Here is a 21,057-nt window from a genome sequence, read left to right on the forward strand (position 1 = left end):
TATATTAGGTGTGTATATGGATATATTAGGTGTATATATATATATGGGTATATTAGGTGTGTGTGTATGTATATATATATATATATGGGTATATTAGGTATATATATGGGTTTATTAGGTGTGTATATATATGGGTATATTAGGTGTGTATATATATATATGGGTATATTAGGTGTATATATATATATGGGTATATTAGGTGTGTATATATATATATATATATATATATGGGTATATATATGGGTATATTAGGTGTATATATGGGTATATTAGGTGTGTATATATATATATATGGGTATATTATGCATATATATGTATATGGGTATATATTTGACTGGCTTGTCGGTCTGTAGTTTAATTTGCATGATTCAGTGGAATTAAATAGGCAAATGTGTATTGTATATTCATTATGTATCTTATCACATGTGTACAGCATACAGATAGAGCCTTTGAGTAGAAAATCTGACAGACAGCGTGAGAGCTGCTGAAACAGCATCCCAAACAACTAATACACAGGATGGCAGGCTTCATCAGCGCCTCACACCACTTAGTAAGGAGCTGGTGGAAGTATGTATTGTGTTTGAAACCTGAATGCTTTACTATGTGTTTTGAGGCAGGTCTTCCCTTCAAAGTAGCCTAGCCAAAATCAGACCATATCCGTGGAGGCAATTATTTGATATCGACCTTCTTTTGTCCAGTAGCCGAAGGCACAATCCCAGTCATACTATCAACCCATGCTAGTTGTTACATATTATTCTAAACAAAAATAAAACCGCAACAGTTGCAACCATTTTACTGAGTTACAGTTCATATAAGGAAATCAGTAAATTGAAATAAATTCATTAGGTCCTAATCTATGGATTTCACATGACTGGGCAGTGGCACAGCCATGGGTGGGCCTGGGAGGGCCCAGACAGAAATACTCCTCTGTTTCATCAGCTGTCCGGGTGTCTGGTCTCAGACGATACCGCAGGTGAAGAAGCCGGATGTCGATAGGCTTGTTACCTATGGTCTGCGGTTGTGAGCCCTGTTGGGCCTCCTGCCAAATTCTCTAAAATTATGTTACAGGCAGTTTATGGAAATTAACATTGAATTCTCTGGCAACAGCTCTGGTGGGCATTCCTGCAGTCAGCATGCCAATTGTACACTCCCTTTAAACATCTGTGGCATTGTGTTGTGTGACAAAACTGCACATTTTAGAGTGGCCTTTTATTGTCACCAGCAAAAGGTGTACCTGTGTAATGACCATGCTGTTTAATCAGCTTCTTGATATGCCACACCTGTAAGGTGGATGGATTATCTTGGCAACAGAGAAATGCTCACTAACAGGGATGTTAACAAATTTGTGCACAACATTTGCTTTTTGTGCGCCTGGAAAATTTCTGGGATCTTTTATTTCAGCTCATGGGACCAACAATTTACATGTTGCATTTATATTGTAGTATATTATTATTATTACTATTACATGTGTTTATATTTTAGTTCAGTATATTATTATTATTATTATTATGTTGTATATGTTGTGTATATTATTTAGACAGTCAAGCCACGGCTGACAAATGGAACATTAGCCACTCTGTTGTCCCAACCTGTCTGTCTTCATTCTCTATTACACAGTACTGTCTGACCTCACCTTACCTGACCTCACCTTACCTGACCTGACCTGTCTGTCTGTCTTCATTCTCTATTACACAGTACTGTCTGACCTCACCTTACCTGACCTCACCTTACCTGTCTCTCTTCATTCTCTATTACACAGTACTGTCTGACCTCACCTTACCTGACCTGACCTGACCTGACCTGTCTCTCTTCATTCTCTATTACACAGTACTGTCTGACCTCACCTCACCTCACCTTACCTGACCTCACCTGACCTGACCTGACCTGTCTGTCTTCATTCTCTATTACACAGTACTGTCTGACCTCACCTTACCTGACTCACCTCACCTTACCTGATCTCACCTGACCTGACCTGACCTGTCTGTCTTCATTCTCTATTACACAGTACTGTCTGACCTCACCTTACCTGACCTGTCTGTCTTCATTCTCTATTACACAGTACTGTCTGACCTCACCTTACCTGACTCACCTCACCTCACCTTACCTGATCTCACCTGACCTGACCTGACCTGTCTGTCTTCATTCTCTATTACACAGTACTGTCTGACCTCACCTTACCTGACCTGTCTGTCTTCATTCTCTATTACACAGTACTGTCTGACCTCACCTGACCTGACCTGACCTGTCTGTCTTCATTCTCTATTACACAGTACTGTCTGACCTCACCTTACCTGACCTGACCTGTCTCTCTTCATTCTCTATTACACAGTACTGTCTGACCTCACCTTACCTGGCCTCACCTGACCTGACCTGTCTGTCTGTCTTCATTCTCTATTACACAGTACTGTCTGACCTCACCTTACCTGGCCTCACCTTACCTGACCTGTCTGTCTGTCTTCATTCTCTATTACACAGTACTGTCTGACCTCACCTTACCTTACCTGACCTGTCTGTCTTCATTCTCTATTACACAGTACTGTCTGACCTCACCTTACCTGACCTGACCTGTCTGTCTTCATTCTCTATTACACAGTACTGTCTGACCTCACCTTACCTGACCTGACCTGACCTGTCTGTCTTCATTCTCTATTACACAGTACTGTCTGACCTCACCTTACCTGACTCACCTCACCTCACCTTACCTGATCTCACCTGACCTGACCTGACCTGTCTGTCTTCATTCTCTATTACACAGTACTGTCTGACCTCACCTTACCTGACCTGTCTGTCTTCATTCTCTATTACACAGTACTGTCTGACCTCACCTTACCTGGCCTCACCTTACCTGACCTGTCTGTCTTCATTCTCTATTACACAGTACTGTCTGACCTCACCTTACCTGACCTGACCTGTCTGTCTTCATTCTCTATTACACAGTACTGTCTGACCTCACCTTACCTGACCTGACCTGTCTCTCTTCATTCTCTATTACACAGTACTGTCTGACCTCACCTTACCTGACTCACCTCACCTCACCTTACCTGATCTCACCTGACCTGACCTGACCTGTCTGTCTTCATTCTCTATTACACAGTACTGTCTGACCTCACCTTACCTGACCTGTCTGTCTTCATTCTCTATTACACAGTACTGTCTGACCTCACCTTACCTGACCTGTCTGTCTTCATTCTCTATTACACAGTACTGTCTGACCTCACCTTACCTGACCTGTCTGTCTTCATTCTCTATTACACAGTACTGTCTGACCTCACCTTACCTGGCCTCACCTTACCTGACCTGTCTGTCTTCATTCTCTATTACACAGTACTGTCTGACCTCACCTTACCTGGCCTCACCTTACCTGACCTGTCTGTCTTCATTCTCTATTACACAGTACTGTCTGACCTCACCTTACCTTACCTGACCTGTCTGTCTTCATTCTCTATTACACAGTACTGTCTGACCTCACCTTACCTGACCTGACCTGTCTGTCTTCATTCTCTATTACACAGTACTGTCTGACCTCACCTTACCTGACCTGACCTGTCTGTCTTCATTCTCTATTACACAGTACTGTCTGACCTCACCTTACCTGGCCTCACCTTACCTGACCTCACCTTTACCTGATCTCACCTGACCTGACCTGACCTGTCTGTCTTCATTCTCTATTACACAGTACTGTCTGACATCACCTTACCTGACCTCACCTGACCTCATCTTACCTGATCTCACCTGACCTTACCTGACCTCACCTTACCTGACCTCACCTGACCTTACCTGACCTCACCTTACCTGACCTGACCTCACCTGACCTTACCTGATCTCACCTGACCTTACCTTTCCTGACCTCACCTTTCCTGACCTCACCTTACCTGACCTTACCTGATCTCACCTGACCTTACCTTTCCTGACCTCACCTTTCCTGACCTCACCTTACCTGATCTTACCTTACCTGATCTCACCTGACCCCACCTTACCTGATCTCACCTGACCTGACCTTACCTGACCTCATCTTACCTGACTTCACCTTACCTGATCTCACCTGACCTCACCTGACCTGACCTTACCTGATCTTACCTGACCTCACCTGATCTCACCTGACCTCACCTTTCCTGACCTCACTTGACCTTACCTGATCTCACCTGACCTCACCTGACCTGACCTTACCTGATCTTACCTGACCTCACCTGATCTCACCTGACCTCACCTTTCCTGACCTCACTTGACCTTACCTGATCTCACCTGACCGTACCTTTCCTGACCTCACCTGACCTCACCTTAACTGATCTGACCTTACCTGACCTCACCTGACCTCACTTGAACTTACCTGACCTTTCCTTACCTGATCTTACCTTACCTCCCTCTCTCTCTGTTCCAGTATTCTACTACACGATACTGTCTGACCTCACCTGATCTTACCTTACCTTTCCTTACCTGATCTTACCTTACCTCCCTCTCTCTCTGTTACAGTATTCTACTACACGATACTGTCTGACCTCACCTGATCTTACCTGACCTCCCTCGCTCTCTGTTCCAGTATTTCAACAATGAGAAGTATGAAGCAGAGAAGTATGATGGTTATCTGAAGAGCTACGAGTCCTCCTCCCTGAAGACCACCTATACCCTGGCCATGCTCAACTTTGGACAGAGTGTCATCTTTAGTGTGGGCCTCACTGGTATCATGGTACTAGCTAGCAATGGGATCATGGCAGGTCAGTCTACCCCTACACTCTAACTAACACGAATCCCTACACCCTAACTAACCCGAACCCCTACACCCTAACTAACCCCTACACCTTAGCCCCTACACCCTAACTAACCCAAACTAACCCCTACACCCTAACTAACCCTAACCCCTATAACCTAACTAACCCTAACCCATACACCCTAACTAACCCCTACACCCAAACTAACCCTAACCCCTACACCCTAACTAACCCCTACACCCTAACTAACCCCTACACCCTAACTAACCCTAACCCATACACCCTAACTATCCCCTACACCCTAACTAACCCTAACCCCTACACCCTAACTAACCCTAACCCATACACCCTAACTAACCCCTACACCCTAACTAACCCTAACCCCTACACCCTAACTAACCCTAACCCCTACACCCTAACTAACCCATACACCCTAACTATCCCCTACACCCTAACTAACCCTAACCCCTACACCCTAACTAACCCTAACCCCTACACCCTAACTAACCCCTACACCCTAACTAACCCTAACCCCTACACCCTAACTAACCCTAACCCCTACACCCTAACTAACCCCTACACCCTAACTATCCCCTACACCCTAACTAACCCTAACCCCTACACCCTAACTAACCCTAACCCCTACACCCTAACTAACCCTAGTCCTACCAAGGGCATCATTACAGGTGAGGAGAGGGTCCAGAAATAGAATGTTGAGACTGCTTTCCAAATCAATCAACATTCCATTCCTGCAGATTCCTCTTTTAATCAGTTGTGGATGACAGTGTGTTGTTGACAGGCTCTATGACAGTAGGAGACCTGGTGATGGTGAATAGTCAGCTGTTCCAGCTCTCTCTGTCTCTTAACTTCCTGTTGTTGTTGACAGGCTCTATGACAGTAGGAGACCTGGTGATGGTGAATGATCTGCTGTTCCAGCTCTCTCTGTCTCTTAACTTCCTGTTGTTGTTGACAGGCTCTATGACAGTAGGAGACCTGGTGATGGTGAATAGTCAGCTGTTCCAGCTCTCTCTGTCTCTTAACTTCCTGTTGTTGTTGACAGGCTCTATGACAGTAGGAGACCTGGTGATGGTGAATAGTCAGCTGTTCCAGCTCTCTCTGTCTCTTAACTTCCTGTTGTTGTTGACAGGCTCTATGACAGTAGGAGACCTGGTGATGGTGAATAGTCAGCTGTTCCAGCTCTCTCTGTCTCTTAACTTCCTGTTGTTGTTGACAGGCTCTATGACAGTAGGAGACCTGGTGATGGTGAATAGTCAGCTGTTCCAGCTCTCTCTGTCTCTTAACTTCCTGTTGTTGTTGACAGGCTCTATGACAGTAGGAGACCTGGTGATGGTGAATGGTCTGCTGTTCCAGCTCTCTCTGTCTCTTAACTTCCTGTTGTTGTTGACAGGCTCTATGACAGTAGGAGACCTGGTGATGGTGAATAGTCAGCTGTTCCAGCTCTCTCTGTCTCTTAACTTCCTGTTGTTGTTGACAGGCTCTATGACAGTAGGAGACCTGGTGATGGTGAATAGTCAGCTGTTCCAGCTCTCTCTGTCTCTTAACTTCCTGTTGTTGTTGACAGGCTCTATGACAGTAGGAGACCTGGTGATGGTGAATGGTCTGCTGTTCCAGCTCTCTCTGCCTCTTAACTTCCTGTTGTTGTTGACAGGCTCTATGACAGTAGGAGACCTGGTGATGGTGAATGATCTGCTGTTCCAGCTCTCTCTGTCTCTTAACTTCCTGTTGTTGTTGACAGGCTCTATGACAGTAGGAGACCTGGTGATGGTGAATGGTCTGCTGTTCCAGCTCTCTCTGCCTCTTAACTTCCTGTTGTTGTTGACAGGCTCTATGACAGTAGGAGACCTGGTGATGGTGAATGGTCTGCTGTTCCAGCTCTCTCTGCCTCTTAACTTCCTGGGCACCGTGTACAGAGAGACACGCCAGGCCCTGATCGACATGAATACACTCTTCACACTGCTCAGTGTTGACACCAAGATTAAGGTAACACACAACAAGATCAAGGTAACACAAGGTTTCCTAAGGGTTAGGTTCTATACTTATAGTCCAGTTCTAGAACACTGTAATTACTGATTATCTGCACACAGTATTCCTAAAGGTTCTATACTTATAGTCCAGTTCTAGAACACTGTAATTACTGATTAGCTGCACATAGGATTCCTAAAGGTTCTATACTTATAGTCCAGTTCTAGAACACTGTAATTACTGATTATCTGCACACAGTATTCCTAAAGGTTCTATACTTATAGTCCAGTTCTAGAACACTGTAATTACTGATTAGCTGCACACAGTATTCCTAAAGGTTCTATACTTATAGTCCAGTTCTAGAACACTGTAATTACTGATTAGCTGCACACAGTATTCCTAAAGGTTCTATACTTATAGTCCAGTTCTAGAACACTGTAATTACTGATTATCTGCACACAGTATTCCTAAAGGTTCTATACTTATAGTCCAGTTCTAGAACACTGTAATTACTGATTATCTGCACACAGTATTCCTAAAGGTTCTATACTTATAGTCCAGTTCTAGAACACTGTAATTACTGACTATCTGCACACAGTATTCCTAAAGGTTCTATACTTATAGTCCAGTTCTAGAACACTGTAATTACTGACTATCTGCACACAGTATTCCTAAGGGTTAGGTTCTATACTTATAGTCCAGTTCTAGAACACTGTAATTACTGACTATCTGCACACAATATTCCTAAAGGTTCTATACTTATAGTCCAGTTCTAGAACACTGTAATTACTGACTAGCTGCACACAGTATTCCTAAAGGTTCTATACTTATAGTCCAGTTCTAGAACACTGTAATTACTGATTATCTGCACACAGTATTCCTAAAGGTTCTATACTTATAGTCCAGTTCTAGAACACTGTAATTACTGATTATCTGCACACAGTATTCCTAAAGGTTCTATACTTATAGTCCAGTTCTAGAACACTGTAATTACTGACTATCTGCACACAGTATTCCTAAAGGTTCTATACTTATAGTCCAGTTCTAGAACACTGTAATTACTGACTATCTGCACACAGTATTCCTAAGGGTTAGGTTCTATACTTATAGTCCAGTTCTAGAACACTGTAATTACTGACTATCTGCACACAGTATTCCTAAAGGTTCTATACTTATAGTCCAGTTCTAGAACACTGTAATTACTGACTAGCTGCACACAGTATTCCTAAAGGTTCTATACTTATAGTCCAGTTCTAGAACACTGTAATTACTGATTATCTGCACACAGTATTCCTAAAGGTTCTATACTTATAGTCCAATTCTAGAACACTGTAATTACTGACTATCTGCACACAGTATTCCTAAAGGTTCTATACTTATAGTCCAGTTCCTCTCCTCTGTCTATAGGAGAAGGAGCTGGCCTCTGCCCTCCTTGTGACCCCCCCCCCCACCTCCCCAGGAGGGTTAGAGGTCAGGGGTTAGGGGTAAGTCTGTAGCAGTTAGTCCTAACTCTCCTGTCTCTCTACTCTAGGAAAGAGAGCTGGCCCCTCCTCTCTCCGTCACCCCTCAAGAAGCCACCATCAGGTTTGAGGATGTCTACTTTGAGTACCTGGAAGGACAGAAGGTTCTAGAGGGCGTCTCCTTCCAGGTGCCGGCTGGGAAGAAGGTGGCCATCGTAGGAGGGAGCGGATCAGGGTAAGCTCTCATTTAGAAAGGCCTTGACCTGTCTGAAATGGTCATATGAAGTGCACTGGTCAACAGTAGGGTTGCACATTTCTGGTAGCTTTCTCAAAGTCCCTGGAATTGGGAGGGAATAACCAGGAAATCCAGAATCGTCCATGCGGGATTTCTGGAGAACCAGGACATTTTGGGAATGTTTCCAGGATTCTGCAACGTTAGTCAACAGTGTTCATCTGTAACATCCTGGTCTGGCCGTGTCTGATTGTCCATGTTTACATGCTCACAGTATTCCACAATGTAGCTTATATCCCACTTAAGGTCTTATTCAGGATAAGCTGTTTACATGCACCGTTGATATCCTGTTCACAAGTATCCCTATAACCCCGAGTAAACAGAATATTCCTCATTGAAGTTCATATGGGTTAAATGGAATAGTAACTGAAGTCTGGACACTGACTGTCGGCCTATGACCTCACCTGTAGGCCTATGACCTCACCTGTAGGCCTATGACCTCACCTGTAGGCCTATGACCTCACCTGTAGGCCTATGGCCTCACCTGTAGACCTATGACCTCACCTGTAGGACTATGATCTCACCTGTAGACCTACGACCTCACCTGTAGGCCTATGACCTCACCTGTAGGCCTATGACCTCACCTGTAGGCCTATGACCTCACCTGTAGACCTATGACCTCACCTGTAGACCTATGACCTCACCTGTAGGCCTATGACCTCACCTGTAGGTCTATGACCTCACCTGTAGGCCTATGACCTCACCTGTAGGCCTATGATCTCACCTGTAGGCCTATGACCTCACCTGTAGGCCTATGACCTCACCTGTAGACCTATGACCTCACCTGTAGGCCTATGACCTCACCTGTAGGTCTATGACCTCACCTGTAGGCCTATGACCTCACCTGTAGGCCTATGACCTCACCTGTAGGCCTATGACCTCACCTGTAGACCTATGACCTCACCTGTAGGACTACGATCTCACCTGTAGACCTATGACCTCACCTGTAGACCTATGACCTCACCTGTAGACCTATGACCTCACCTGTAGGACTATGATCTCACCTGTAGACCTATGACCTCACCTGTAGGTCTATGACCTCACCTGTAGGCCTATGACCTCACCTGTAGGCCTATGATCTCACGTGTAGGCCTATGACCTCACCTGTAGACCTATGACCTCACCTGTAGGACTATGATCTCACCTGTAGACCTATGACCTCACCTGTAGGCCTATGACCTCACACATGTAGAGTAATATGTTATTAATTCCTGTAGAATGATGCATTTCTTGCAGTAAAAGGATACAACAAATGTGCTCAGGAACAGTAGTGGAGAAATATGAAAATAGAAAATGCAAAAGCGCGGTTAATGTGTCATCTTTGACTCTGTTATGCAAGCACACCGTATTTCAACCACACACCGTATTTCAACCGCACACCGTATTTCAACCACACACCGTATTTCAACCACACACCGTATTTCAACCACACACCGTATTTCAACCGCACACCGTATTTCAACCGCACACCGTATTTCAACCACACACCGTATTTCAACCACACACCGTATTTCAACCACACACCGTATTTCAACCGCACACCGTATTTCAACCACACACCGTATTTCAACCACACACCGTATTTCAACCACACACCGTATTTCAACCGCACACCGTATTTCAACCACACACCGTATTTCAACCACACACCGTATTTCAACCACATCAAATATGTCTTATCAGAAACATGTTCAATCGTTTTCTCAGCTTTTGATTTCCTTAAAATCGGTCAAACTGATGACATTTGACATGTTGCACAGGACCAATCTTTCCACTGTTTTGGATGCTGATGAGTTTTCTCCCGGTTCCTAATGGAAACAGACAACTTTACCGGTGTTAACTACATTACTAATGAATTCATTCTCTGTGTTAACTACATTACTAATGAATTCATTCTCTGTGTTAACTACATTACTAATGAATTCATTCTCTGTGTTAACTACATTACTAATGAATTCATTCTCTGTGTTAACTACATTACTAATGAATTCATTCTGTCGGTGTAAGACGTTGTTCTGCTCAGCAGTTATGACAGAAGAGAAGCTGTATGTATCTAACTATAGTTGACAAACAAATGGCCTACCAAATGTCATTAATTATAATATGGTCTACCAAATGTCAGTAATTATAATATGGCCTACCAAATGTCATTAATTATAATATGGCCTACCAAATGTCAGTAATTATAATATGGCCTACCAAATGTCAATAATTATAATATGGCCTACCAAATGTCAATAATTATAATATGGCCTACCAAATGTCAGTAATTATAAGCAGAAACTTGTGTAAAATAGACTGCCACCCCTGATATGCCCTTCGCTGACAACCGTCAACCGTCAACCGCATAAGATGTTGACATGCCACAGTATCCCGTCTAAGATCAGCATATCCCAGGCATCTTATTCTGGTTTCACATAACTGGGATACAAGCTTTTCGGGGTTTATTGTAAACGGGATATGATGTCTATATACGTCAACTCAAAAACAGAATACTTGAGTCTCCTGAATAATAACAGGATATAGGTAGCATGTAAACATGGTCACTGGGTCTGGGATCTGTCTCTGTGTAGAAACCCTTATTCACCAGCTCTACTTGGTACATAATTGGACGGCTGCTTCACTAATTTGTTCTAGTGTTGAAGTGGAAATGTGCCTCTTATGGTCCTAACCTGTATTTAACTTATCCTCTCCAATTATATCTGCAGATTCTGGGTTATAACCTTTAGGAGCTTATTCAGCGTCACACTGCAAGCTTAGTCTTTCTACTATAGTTACAATGTCAGTCCTATTACAATGTCAGTCCTATTACAATGTCAGTCCTATTACAATGTCAGTCCTATTTCCCAAAAGTCATAGAAAAATCTATTGGTCACACACACATATTTAGCAGATGTTATTGTGGGTGTTGCGAAATGCTGGTGTTCCTAGCTCCAACAGTGAAATGCTGGTGTTCCTAGCTCCAACAGTGAAATGCTGGTGTTCCTAGCTCCAACAGTGAAATGCTGGTGTTCCTAGCTCCAACAGTAATGCTGGTGTTCCTAGCTCCAACAGTGTAATGCTGGTGTTCCTAGCTCCAACAGTGTAATGCTGGTGTTCCTAGCTCCAACAGTGTAATGCTGGTGTTCCTAGCTCCAACAGTGTAATGCTGGTGTTCCTAGCTCCAACAGTGTAATGCTGGTGTTCCTAGCTCCAACAGTGTAATGCTGGTGTTCCTAGCTCCAACAGTGTAATGCTGGTGTTCCTAGCTCCAACAGTGTAATGCTGGTGTTCCTAGCTCCAACAGTGAAATGCTGGTGTTCCTAGCTCCAACAGTGAAATGCTGGTGTTCCTAGCTCCAACAGTCTAATTCTGGTGTTCCTAGCTCCAACAGTGAAATGCTGGTGTTCCTAGCTCCAACAGTGTAATGCTGGTGTTCCTAGCTCCAACAGTGAAATGCTGGTGTTCCTAGCTCCAACAGTGAAATGCTGGTGTTCCTAGCTCCAACAGTCTAATTCTGGTGTTCCTAGCTTATTCCAGCTCCAACAGTGTAATGCTGGTGTTCCTAGCTCCAACAGTGAAATGCTGGTGTTCCTAGCTCCAACAGTGTAATGCTGGTGTTCCTAGCTCCAACAGTGTAATGCTGGTGTTCCTAGCTCCAACAGTGTAATGCTGGTGTTCCTAGCTCCAACAGTGTAATGCTGATGTTCCTAGCTCCAACAGTGTAATGCTGGTGTTCCTAGCTCCAACAGTGTAATGCTGGTGTTCCTAGCTCCAACAGTCTAATTCTGGTGTTCCTAGCTCCAACAGTGTAATGCTGGTGTTCCTAGCTCCAACAGTGAAATGCTGGTGTTCCTAGCTCCAACAGTGTAATGCTGGTGTTCCTAGCTCCAACAGTGTAATGCTGGTGTTCCTAGCTCCAACAGTGAAATGCTGGTGTTCCTAGCTCCAACAGTATAATGCTGGTGTTCCTAGCTCCAACAGTGAAATGCTGGTGTTCCCTAGTTCCAACAGTATAATGCTGGTGTTCCTAGCTCCAACAGTGAAATGCTGGTGTTCCCTAGCTCCAACAGTGTAATGCTGGTGTTCCTAGCTCCAACAGTGTAATGCTGGTGTTCCTAGCTCCAACAGTGTAATGCTGGTGTTCCTAGCTCCAACAGTGTAATGCTGGTGTTCCTCGCTCCAACAGTGTAATGCTGGTGTTCCTAGCTCCAACAGTGTAATGCTGGTGTTCCTAGCTCCAACAGTGTAATGCTTGTGTTCCTAGCTCCAACAGTGTAATGCTGGTGTTCCTAGCTCCAACAGTGTAATGCTGGTGTTCCTAGCTCCAACAGTGTAATGCTGATGTTCCTAGCTCCAACAGTGTAATGCTGGTGTTCCTAGCTCCAACAGTGTAATGCTGGTGTTCCTAGCTCCAACAGTGTAATGCTGGTGTTCCTAGCTCCAATAGTGTAATGCTGGTGTTCCTAGCTCCAACAGTGAAATGCTGGTGTTCCTAGCTCCAACAGTGAAATGCTGGTGTTCCTAGCTCCAACAGTGTAATGCTGGTGTTCCTAGCTCCAACAGTGTAATGCTTGTGTTCCTAGCTCCAACAGTGTAATGCTGGTGTTCCTAGCTCCAACAGTGTAATGCTGGTGTTCCTAGCTCCAACAGTAATGCTGGTGTTCCTAGCTCCAACAGTGTAATGCTGGTGTTCCTAGCTCCAACAGTGTAATGCTGGTGTTCCTAGCTCCAACAGTGTAATGCTGGTGTTCCTAGCTCCAACAGTGTAATGCTGGTGTTCCTAGCTCCAACAGTGTAATGCTGGTGTTCCTAGCTCCAACAGTGAAATGCTGGTGTTCCTAGCTCCAACAGTGTAATACTGGTGTTCCTAGCTCCAACAGTGAAATGCTGGTGTTCCTAGCTCCAACAGTGTAATGCTGGTGTTCCTAGCTCCAACAGTCTAATTCTGGTGTTCCTAGCTCCAACAGTGTAATGCTGATGTTCCTAGCTCCAACAGTGTAATGCTGGTGTTCCTAGCTCCAACAGTGTAATGCTGGTGTTCCTAGCTCCAACAGTGTAATGCTGGTGTTCCTAGCTCCAACAGTGTAATGCTGGTGTTCCTAGCTCCAACAGTGTAATACTGGTGTTCCTAGCTCCAACAGTGAAATGCTGGTGTTCCTAGCTCCAACAGTGTAATGCTGGTGTTCCTAGCTCCAACAGTCTAATTCTGGTGTTCATAGCTCCAACAGTGTAATGCTGGTGTTCCTAGCTCCAACAGTGTAATGCTGAATGTTTCAGGTAGAGCACCATAGTAATCATGGTTCTGTGTTGTTTCAGGAAGAGCACCATAGTAACCATGGTTCTGTGTTGTTTCAGGAAGAGCACCATAGTAACCATGGTTCTGTGTTGTTTCAGGAAGAGCACCATAGTAACCATGGTTCTGTGTTGTTTCAGGAAGAGCACCATAGTAACCATGGTTCTGTGTTGTTTCAGGAAGAGCACCATAGTAACCATGGTTCTGTGTTGTTTCACGAAGAGCACCATAGTTCTGTGTTGTTTCAGGTAGAGCACCATAGTAACCATGGTTCTGTGTTGTTTCAGGAAGAGCACCATAGTAACCATGGTTCTGTGTTGTTTCAGGAAGAGCACCATGGTTCTGTGTTGTTTCAGGAAGAGCACCATAGTAACCATGGTTCTGTGTTGTTTCACGAAGAGCACCATAGTAACCATGGTTCTGTGTTGTTTCAGGAAGAGCACCATAGTAACCATGGTTCTGTGTTGTTTCAGGAAGAGCACCATAATGCGTATGTTGTTCCGGTTTTACGAGCCCCAGAAGGGAAACATCTACATCGCTGGACAGAACATCAGAGACGTTGGACTGGACAGCCTGCGACGGGCCGTAGGGGTGGTACCACAGGTAAAACTAAGTTGATTAGATTACATTTATTGATCCTTTATTAAGTTGACTTGGACAACAATCAACTCCCACAACAAGGGGGCAGATGTGGAAGCAAATACAAACTACAGGTTCTTTCCTATGTGTTCAGTGTGTTATAGTGGAAATGTCCTGTATTTACCAAATCACGAGACCAAACCACCACACAAGTCAGAGTTATCATAAAGTCCATCTTTAATTATTATGAGCTCCATCACAACCCTGTGACTCTCAGATCAATTCAGTGTCTATAAATGAATTCTCTGAGAGTGCTTACACATTGCAACTGATATCCTTTATAGCAAAGACACACCTAGCCAGACAGCATTGGCTATAAATTATCGTTCAGCTTTGGTCTCCTAAACTATGTTCTTATCTCGCTCTTGGTACCACTCAGGACCAACAGCATTACCTCACCCAATGGCATTTATCAAATACACCCCCTCCTGGACAAGATCACAAAGACAGTGACTGGCACACAGACATTGTGGAGCCAAGAGATAATTGGTTCCCCCTCAATCATCCTTTAACATGGTTTAAAAGATGTGTTTACATATGAAGACAAGCTTGACCTCTCCCCTCTCTGAGGCCCAAGTAACTGACCCCTGACAGAGAACAGATCACTGCAACTGGCCACCACTATAGTACAACAAGATACATTCTGATGAGAAGTAACTGACCCCTGACAGAGAACAGATCACTGCAACCGGCCACCACTATAGTACAACAAGATACATTCTAAATGACAAGTATCTCACAAGCATATTATGAAAATAAAACATCTTATCTATGTTACCCAACTAATTCTGATTCTGCCACGACAGTGTTTCCTCTCCTGATGTGTCCTCTCCTGATGTGTCCTCTCCTGATGTGTCCTCTCCTGATGTGTCCTCTCCTCAAGTTGAGTTGACGGTATTGATTGACTGTACTGTTTCCTCCCTCACTCTGTCTCTCTACCCTCCTCCCTACCCAGGATGCAGTGCTCTTCCACAACACCATCTTCTACAACCTTCAGTACGGGAACATCAATGCCACGGCAGAGGAGGTGTACCAGGTGGCACGGCTGGCAGGGATCCACGATGCCATCCTTAGGATGCCCCACGGATACGACACTCAGGTCGGCGAGAGGGGACTCAAACTGTCAGGTAGGTCAGACACACCCTGGTCGGGAGAGGGGACTCAAACTGTCAGGTCAGACACACCCTGGTCGGGAGAGGGGACTCAAACTGTCAGGTAGGTCAGACACACCCTGGTCGGGAGAGGGGACTCAAACTACCAGTAGATCAGACACACCCTGGTCAGGAGAGGGGACTCAAACTGTCAGGTAGGTCAGACACACCCTGGTCGGGAGAGGGGACTCAAACTACCAGTAGATCAGACACACCCTGGCCGGGAGAGGGGACTCAAACTACCAGGTAGGTCAGACACACCCTGGTCGGGAGAGGGGACTCAAACTGTCAGGTCAGACACACCCTGGTCGGGAGAGGGGACTCAAACTCAGGTCAGACACACCCTGGTCGGGAGAGGGGACTCAAACTACCAGTAGATCAGACACACCCTGGTCGGGAGAGGGGACTCAAACTACCAGGTAGGTCAGACACACCCTGGTCGGGAGAGGGGACTCAAACTGTCAGGTCAGACACAGGTCAGACACATCCTGGTCGGGAGAGGGGACTCAAACTGTCAGGTAGGTCAGACACACCCTGGTCAGACACACCCTGGGGAGGGGACTCAAACTGTCAGGTAGGTCAGACACAACCTGGTCGGGAGAGGGGACTCAAACTGTCAGGTAGGTCAGACACACCCTGGTCGGGAGAGGGGACTCAAACTGTCAGGTAGGTCAGACACACCCTGGTCGGGGAGGGGACTCAAACTGTCAGGTAGGTCAGACACACCTGGTCGGGAGAGGGGACTCAAACTCAGGTAGGTCACCCTGGTCGGGGAGGGGACTCAAACTGTCAGGTAGGTCAGACACACCCTGGTCGGGGGGGGGACTGGGGACTCAAACTAGGTCAGACACACCCAGGGGACTCAAACTGTCAGGTCAGACACACCCTGGTCGGGAGAGGGGACTCAAACTGTCAGGTAGGTCAGACACACCCTGGTCGGGGGAGGGGACTCAAACTGTCAGGTAGGTCAGACACACCCTGGTCGGGAGAGGGGACTCAAACTGTCAGGTAGGTCAGACACACCCTGGTCGGGGGAGGGGACTCAAACTGTCAGGTAGGTCAGACACAACCTGGTCGGGAGAGGGGACTCAAACTGTCAGGTAGGTCAGACACACCCTGGTCGGGACTCAAACTACCAGGTAGGAGGGTCGGGAGAGGGTGACTCAAACTCAGGTAGGTCAAACTGTCAGGTCAGACACACCCTGGTCAGACACACCCTGGTCAGACACAACCTGGTCGGGGAGGGGACTCAAACTGTCAGGTAGGTCAGACACATCCTGGTCGGGAGAGGGGACTCAAACTGTCAGGTAGGTCAGACACACCCTGGTCGGGAGAGGGGACTCAAACTACCAGGTAGGTCAGACACAACGTGGTCGGGAGAGGGTACTCAAAACTACCAGGTAGGTCAGACACACCCTGGTCGGGAGAGGGGACTCAAACTACCAGGTAGGTCAGACACACCCTGGTCGGGGGAGGGGACTCAAATATCTACCTCAAATAGACTGCATTATTGACTTGCTGTTATGTTTCTGTTGCCGTGTGTTTCAAGACTGTATTATTGACTTGCTGTGTGTGTTTCAGGTGGGGAGAAGCAGCGTGTGGCCATAGCCAGGGCCATACTGAAGAACCCTCCTATCCTGCTGTATGATGAAGCTACCTCCTCACTGGACTCTATCACTGAGGAGGTAACCCCCCCCCCCACACACCCACACAGAATCAGCTGTGGTTTCTTCTGCAGCTCAGTTTACCAACCAACCAATCAGCTGCGTAGATGTTAGGGGATAGAGTACACTGTGCCCTGAAGTTGGAGAGAACTGGCCACATGTCCTGTTAAAGTTTCATACTGAATTACATGTAGATGTGTACTGCTTTCTTATTGTGAAGCTTTTTATATGAGCATATGTAAATATTATCAGGAGCACACAGGGGTGGGCAGGAGGGGGGATGATGACAGGAGATATTGCTGGCTGCTGCTGTGTTGACTTAGTGGTTTTAATGACATTTTCTCAGAGAAACCGGCTTCATATATATCCTGCCTGTCATATTGGCATCGGTGTACTCCTAGAACATTCTAGAACTATTTCTAACACTTGATGTTCCTGTGTTGTTTCTCTACAGTGTTCTAGAACTATTTCTAACACTTGATGTTCCTGTGTTGTTTCTCTACAGTGTTCTAGAACTATTTCTAACACTTGATGTTCCTGTGTTGTTTCTCTACAGTGTTCTAGAACTATTTCTAACACTTAATGTTCCTGTGTTGTTTCTCTACAGTGTTCTAGAACTATTTCTAACACTTGATGTTCCTGTGTTGTTTCTCTACAGTGTTCTAGAACTATTTCTAACACTTGATGTTCCTGTGTTGTTTCTCTACAGTGTTCTAGAACTATTTCTAACACTTGATGTTCCTGTGTTCCATAATAATGGCGCCGTAGGGGATGGCTGCCATTTTACGGGCTCCTAACTAATGATGCACGGATATGACATTTTTGGCCGATATCGATATTTTCCTTGCCAAAAAAAACAATACTTTCTGGAAACATTCTGGAAATCATTTTGAATTCTTCATGTTCCTGTGTTGTTCTAGACCCTTCTAGAACTATTTGTAACATTCAATGTTTCTGTGTTGTAGAAAGTTCTAGAACTATTTCTAATACTTGGTGTTCCTGTGTTGTTCTGGAACATTCTAGAACTGTTTCTAATACTTTATGTTCCTCTGTTTCCCTACAAAATTCTAGTACAATTTCGAATAATTCATTCTAGAGCGTTCTAGAACTATTTCTAATACTTCATGTTGATTCTGTGTACTTCTAGAACATTCTTAGTTCCATGAAGGGTCTGGTCCAGGACCGGACGTCCGTGTTCATCGCTCACAGACTGTCCACCATCGTAGACGCAGACGAGATCATCGTACTCAACAAGGTAAGAAGACCTTCTCATAGTGATTATTCCAAGGAGGGAGCTTTTTTATTTTATTTTAATATTTTTAACTTTTCCTGTTGAAAAGTGTTATCCCAAGTATAAATACAGAAAATTACGCACACTGAAGGGTAAAAAACAAAAACATTTGGGAACAAAACAATTTTATTTTATACAACTGCAAACTTCAAGGAGTAGTTATATACTTGGGATATATTATTATTATATATATTTCTTTTAACCTTAAGTCAGTTAAGTCAGTTAAGAACAAATTCTTATTTTCAATGACGGCCTAGGAACAGTGGGTTAACTGCCTGTTCAGGGGCAGAACAACAGATTTTTACCATGTCAGCTCTGGGATTCGATCCAGCAACCTTTTGATTGCTGGCCCAACGCTCTAACCACTAGGTTATTGCTGCCCCGGATATCACTTTTCAACAGGAAATGTTCAAAAATCACTGGACGTGTTTTAGGATTTGGGATATTAGACCACGATTTCTTCTACCTCGAATAACATTCAGGTCCCAAATCTTGGCGCATTTGGTTGATCTTAATTTCCATCCACCAGGACAACTTGCAACACACACACCACACATCAGAACAGACCCTTGAGACCGCATCATTAAAACCATCGTTAGTAAAGTTGAAAACACTCATTATTTACCGACTACCTCAGACCACTAGAACAGTAAAGTTGAAAACACTTGTTATTTAGATATTGTTATTAAGATAATGGTAATTGTATGTCAGCTTATTTGTGGTCACCTTTTGTTCTGAAGATATCAGCGGTCACTTCCTAATAAAACTCCACTAAACACATAATCAACATTATTATGTGTCAATTTGACTGCAAAATAGTGTAGTCTGAAAAGATGCAAGATAAATAGAGTATAGGCTGAAAACCTAGATGACTGCAAGATAAATAGAGTATAGGCTGAAAACCTAGATGACTGCAAGATAAATAGAGTATAGGCTGAAAACCGAGATGACTGCAAGATAAATAGAGTATAGGCTGAAAACCGAGATGACTGCAAGATAAATAGAGTATAGGCTGAAAACCGAGATGACTGCAAGATAAATAGAGTATAGGCTGAAAACCGAGATGACTGCAAGATAAATATTGTACAGAGATCTTCCTGTCCTCGCAAGAATGTCTCTGGTGGTAAACTGGATACGTTGTAGTATTGTTGTTGTGTGTTAGACTGGTTCCGTCGTCCGTCCTTCCCTAGCCCATGTTTACAGCGGCCGCTGCTAACTCAACGGCTAGGAGGTATCACTTCTGTAGTGAATAAGAGTTCAAAGTTCATACCATTCGCAACCAAAGCTCAAGCTGAGGTTGGCTTCGTTCTGTAGTTATTATCTGAATCCTTCTGACATTGGATCGTCGTCCTAATGTACCCAGAACAGAAAGTTATTTGCCCTTTTAACGCAGAGGCTGCAGGCCTCGCGTACTTGGGACAGAAAGTTATATATAAGGGCTTATATAGTGGAGGGAGAGAAGGGTGTGTTTCATAGTTTATAACCAAGGTCTCTTCACAGGGGCGGGCCACTGATTGAGCAGAGCGCTAACCTTATGAAAACCCAATTCTCTCATTTGGAAGCTAAAATTACATTTCATCTTTTCACAAATAGCTTCATATTTAAACATTTAAATTGCACAGCAATTCCATGTGAATCTGATAACTATAATGTGTAGACTTTCCAAGATAGAGTTTATGCCATCCTATCATTAATAAGAATTTCTCAGATGACAACCGAATTGACATCATATTCATTAAGTACCAACGCATTTTTTCAGCTGGTTGGATTACCGAAATATGCTTCCTTTCCCCCCAACTTTTGATGTTCCCCGACTCTCTATGTTTAACAAAGGGATTTTCAATAGTCACAGTACAGGTAGAGTTGAGAGAGGAAAAAGAGAAAAGGTATTTATGGAGGTCATAAACCTCCCCCTCGGGTCAACGTCATGACAGATCATACATGTAACTTTGGACAGCCAGCCAACTAACGTTAGCTAGCTAGCTAACTGTACGCTTTAACTTGCAATGAAATCGACTTTCTGACAAAATTACAAACATATCAAATCTGGAAATGAACAAAAATATAAACGCAACATGCAACAATTTAAACGTTTTTACTGAGTTACAGTTCATATAAGGAAATAAGTGAATTTAAATTAATTAATTTGGTCGTGATCTATGGATTTCAAATGACTGGGTAACGGCGTAGCCATGGTTGGGCCTTGGAGGGCATAGGCCCACCCACTGGGGTACCAGGCCCACCTGCTGGGGTAGTAAGCCCACCCACTGGGATACCAGGCCCAGCCACTGGGGTAGTAGGCCCACCCGCTGGGGTAGTAGGCCCACCCACTGGGATACCAGGCCCACCCACTGGGGTGCCAGGCCCAGCCACTGGGGTAGCAGGTAGCCTAGTGGTTAGAGCGTTGGACTATTAACATACATACTGTAGGTGATCAGACAGTCACATACTGTAGGTGTATGTAGATCGGCAGGTAGCCTAGTAGTAAGAGAGTTGGGCCAGTAACCGAAAGGTTGCAAGATCGAATCCCTGAGCTGACAAGGTAAAAATCTGTCCTTTTGCCCTTGAACAAGTCTCTGTTCCTAAGCCGTTATTG

At 44.6% G+C, this 21,057-nt stretch overlaps 1 protein-coding gene across 1 annotated transcript in view; it reads left to right on the forward strand.

Annotated features, from left to right (window-relative positions):
* LOC112256991 (iron-sulfur clusters transporter ABCB7, mitochondrial-like) overlaps positions 1-21,057 on the forward strand; it is a 63,076-nt gene that overhangs the window by 39,049 nt on the left and 2,970 nt on the right. The window contains exons 9-15 of the mRNA XM_042326176.1: positions 4,538-4,712; positions 6,550-6,707; positions 8,221-8,384; positions 14,190-14,319; positions 15,311-15,482; positions 17,088-17,191; positions 18,318-18,425. Of these exons, the coding sequence (XP_042182110.1) occupies positions 4,538-4,712; positions 6,550-6,707; positions 8,221-8,384; positions 14,190-14,319; positions 15,311-15,482; positions 17,088-17,191; positions 18,318-18,425 (1,011 nt within the window). The remainder of the gene's footprint in view (positions 1-4,537; positions 4,713-6,549; positions 6,708-8,220; positions 8,385-14,189; positions 14,320-15,310; positions 15,483-17,087; positions 17,192-18,317; positions 18,426-21,057) is intronic.

The sequence above is a fragment of the Oncorhynchus tshawytscha genome, linkage group LG08 (assembly GCF_018296145.1).
Source record: "Oncorhynchus tshawytscha isolate Ot180627B linkage group LG08, Otsh_v2.0, whole genome shotgun sequence".
In the NCBI taxonomy this organism is placed as follows: Eukaryota; Metazoa; Chordata; class Actinopteri; order Salmoniformes; family Salmonidae; genus Oncorhynchus; species Oncorhynchus tshawytscha.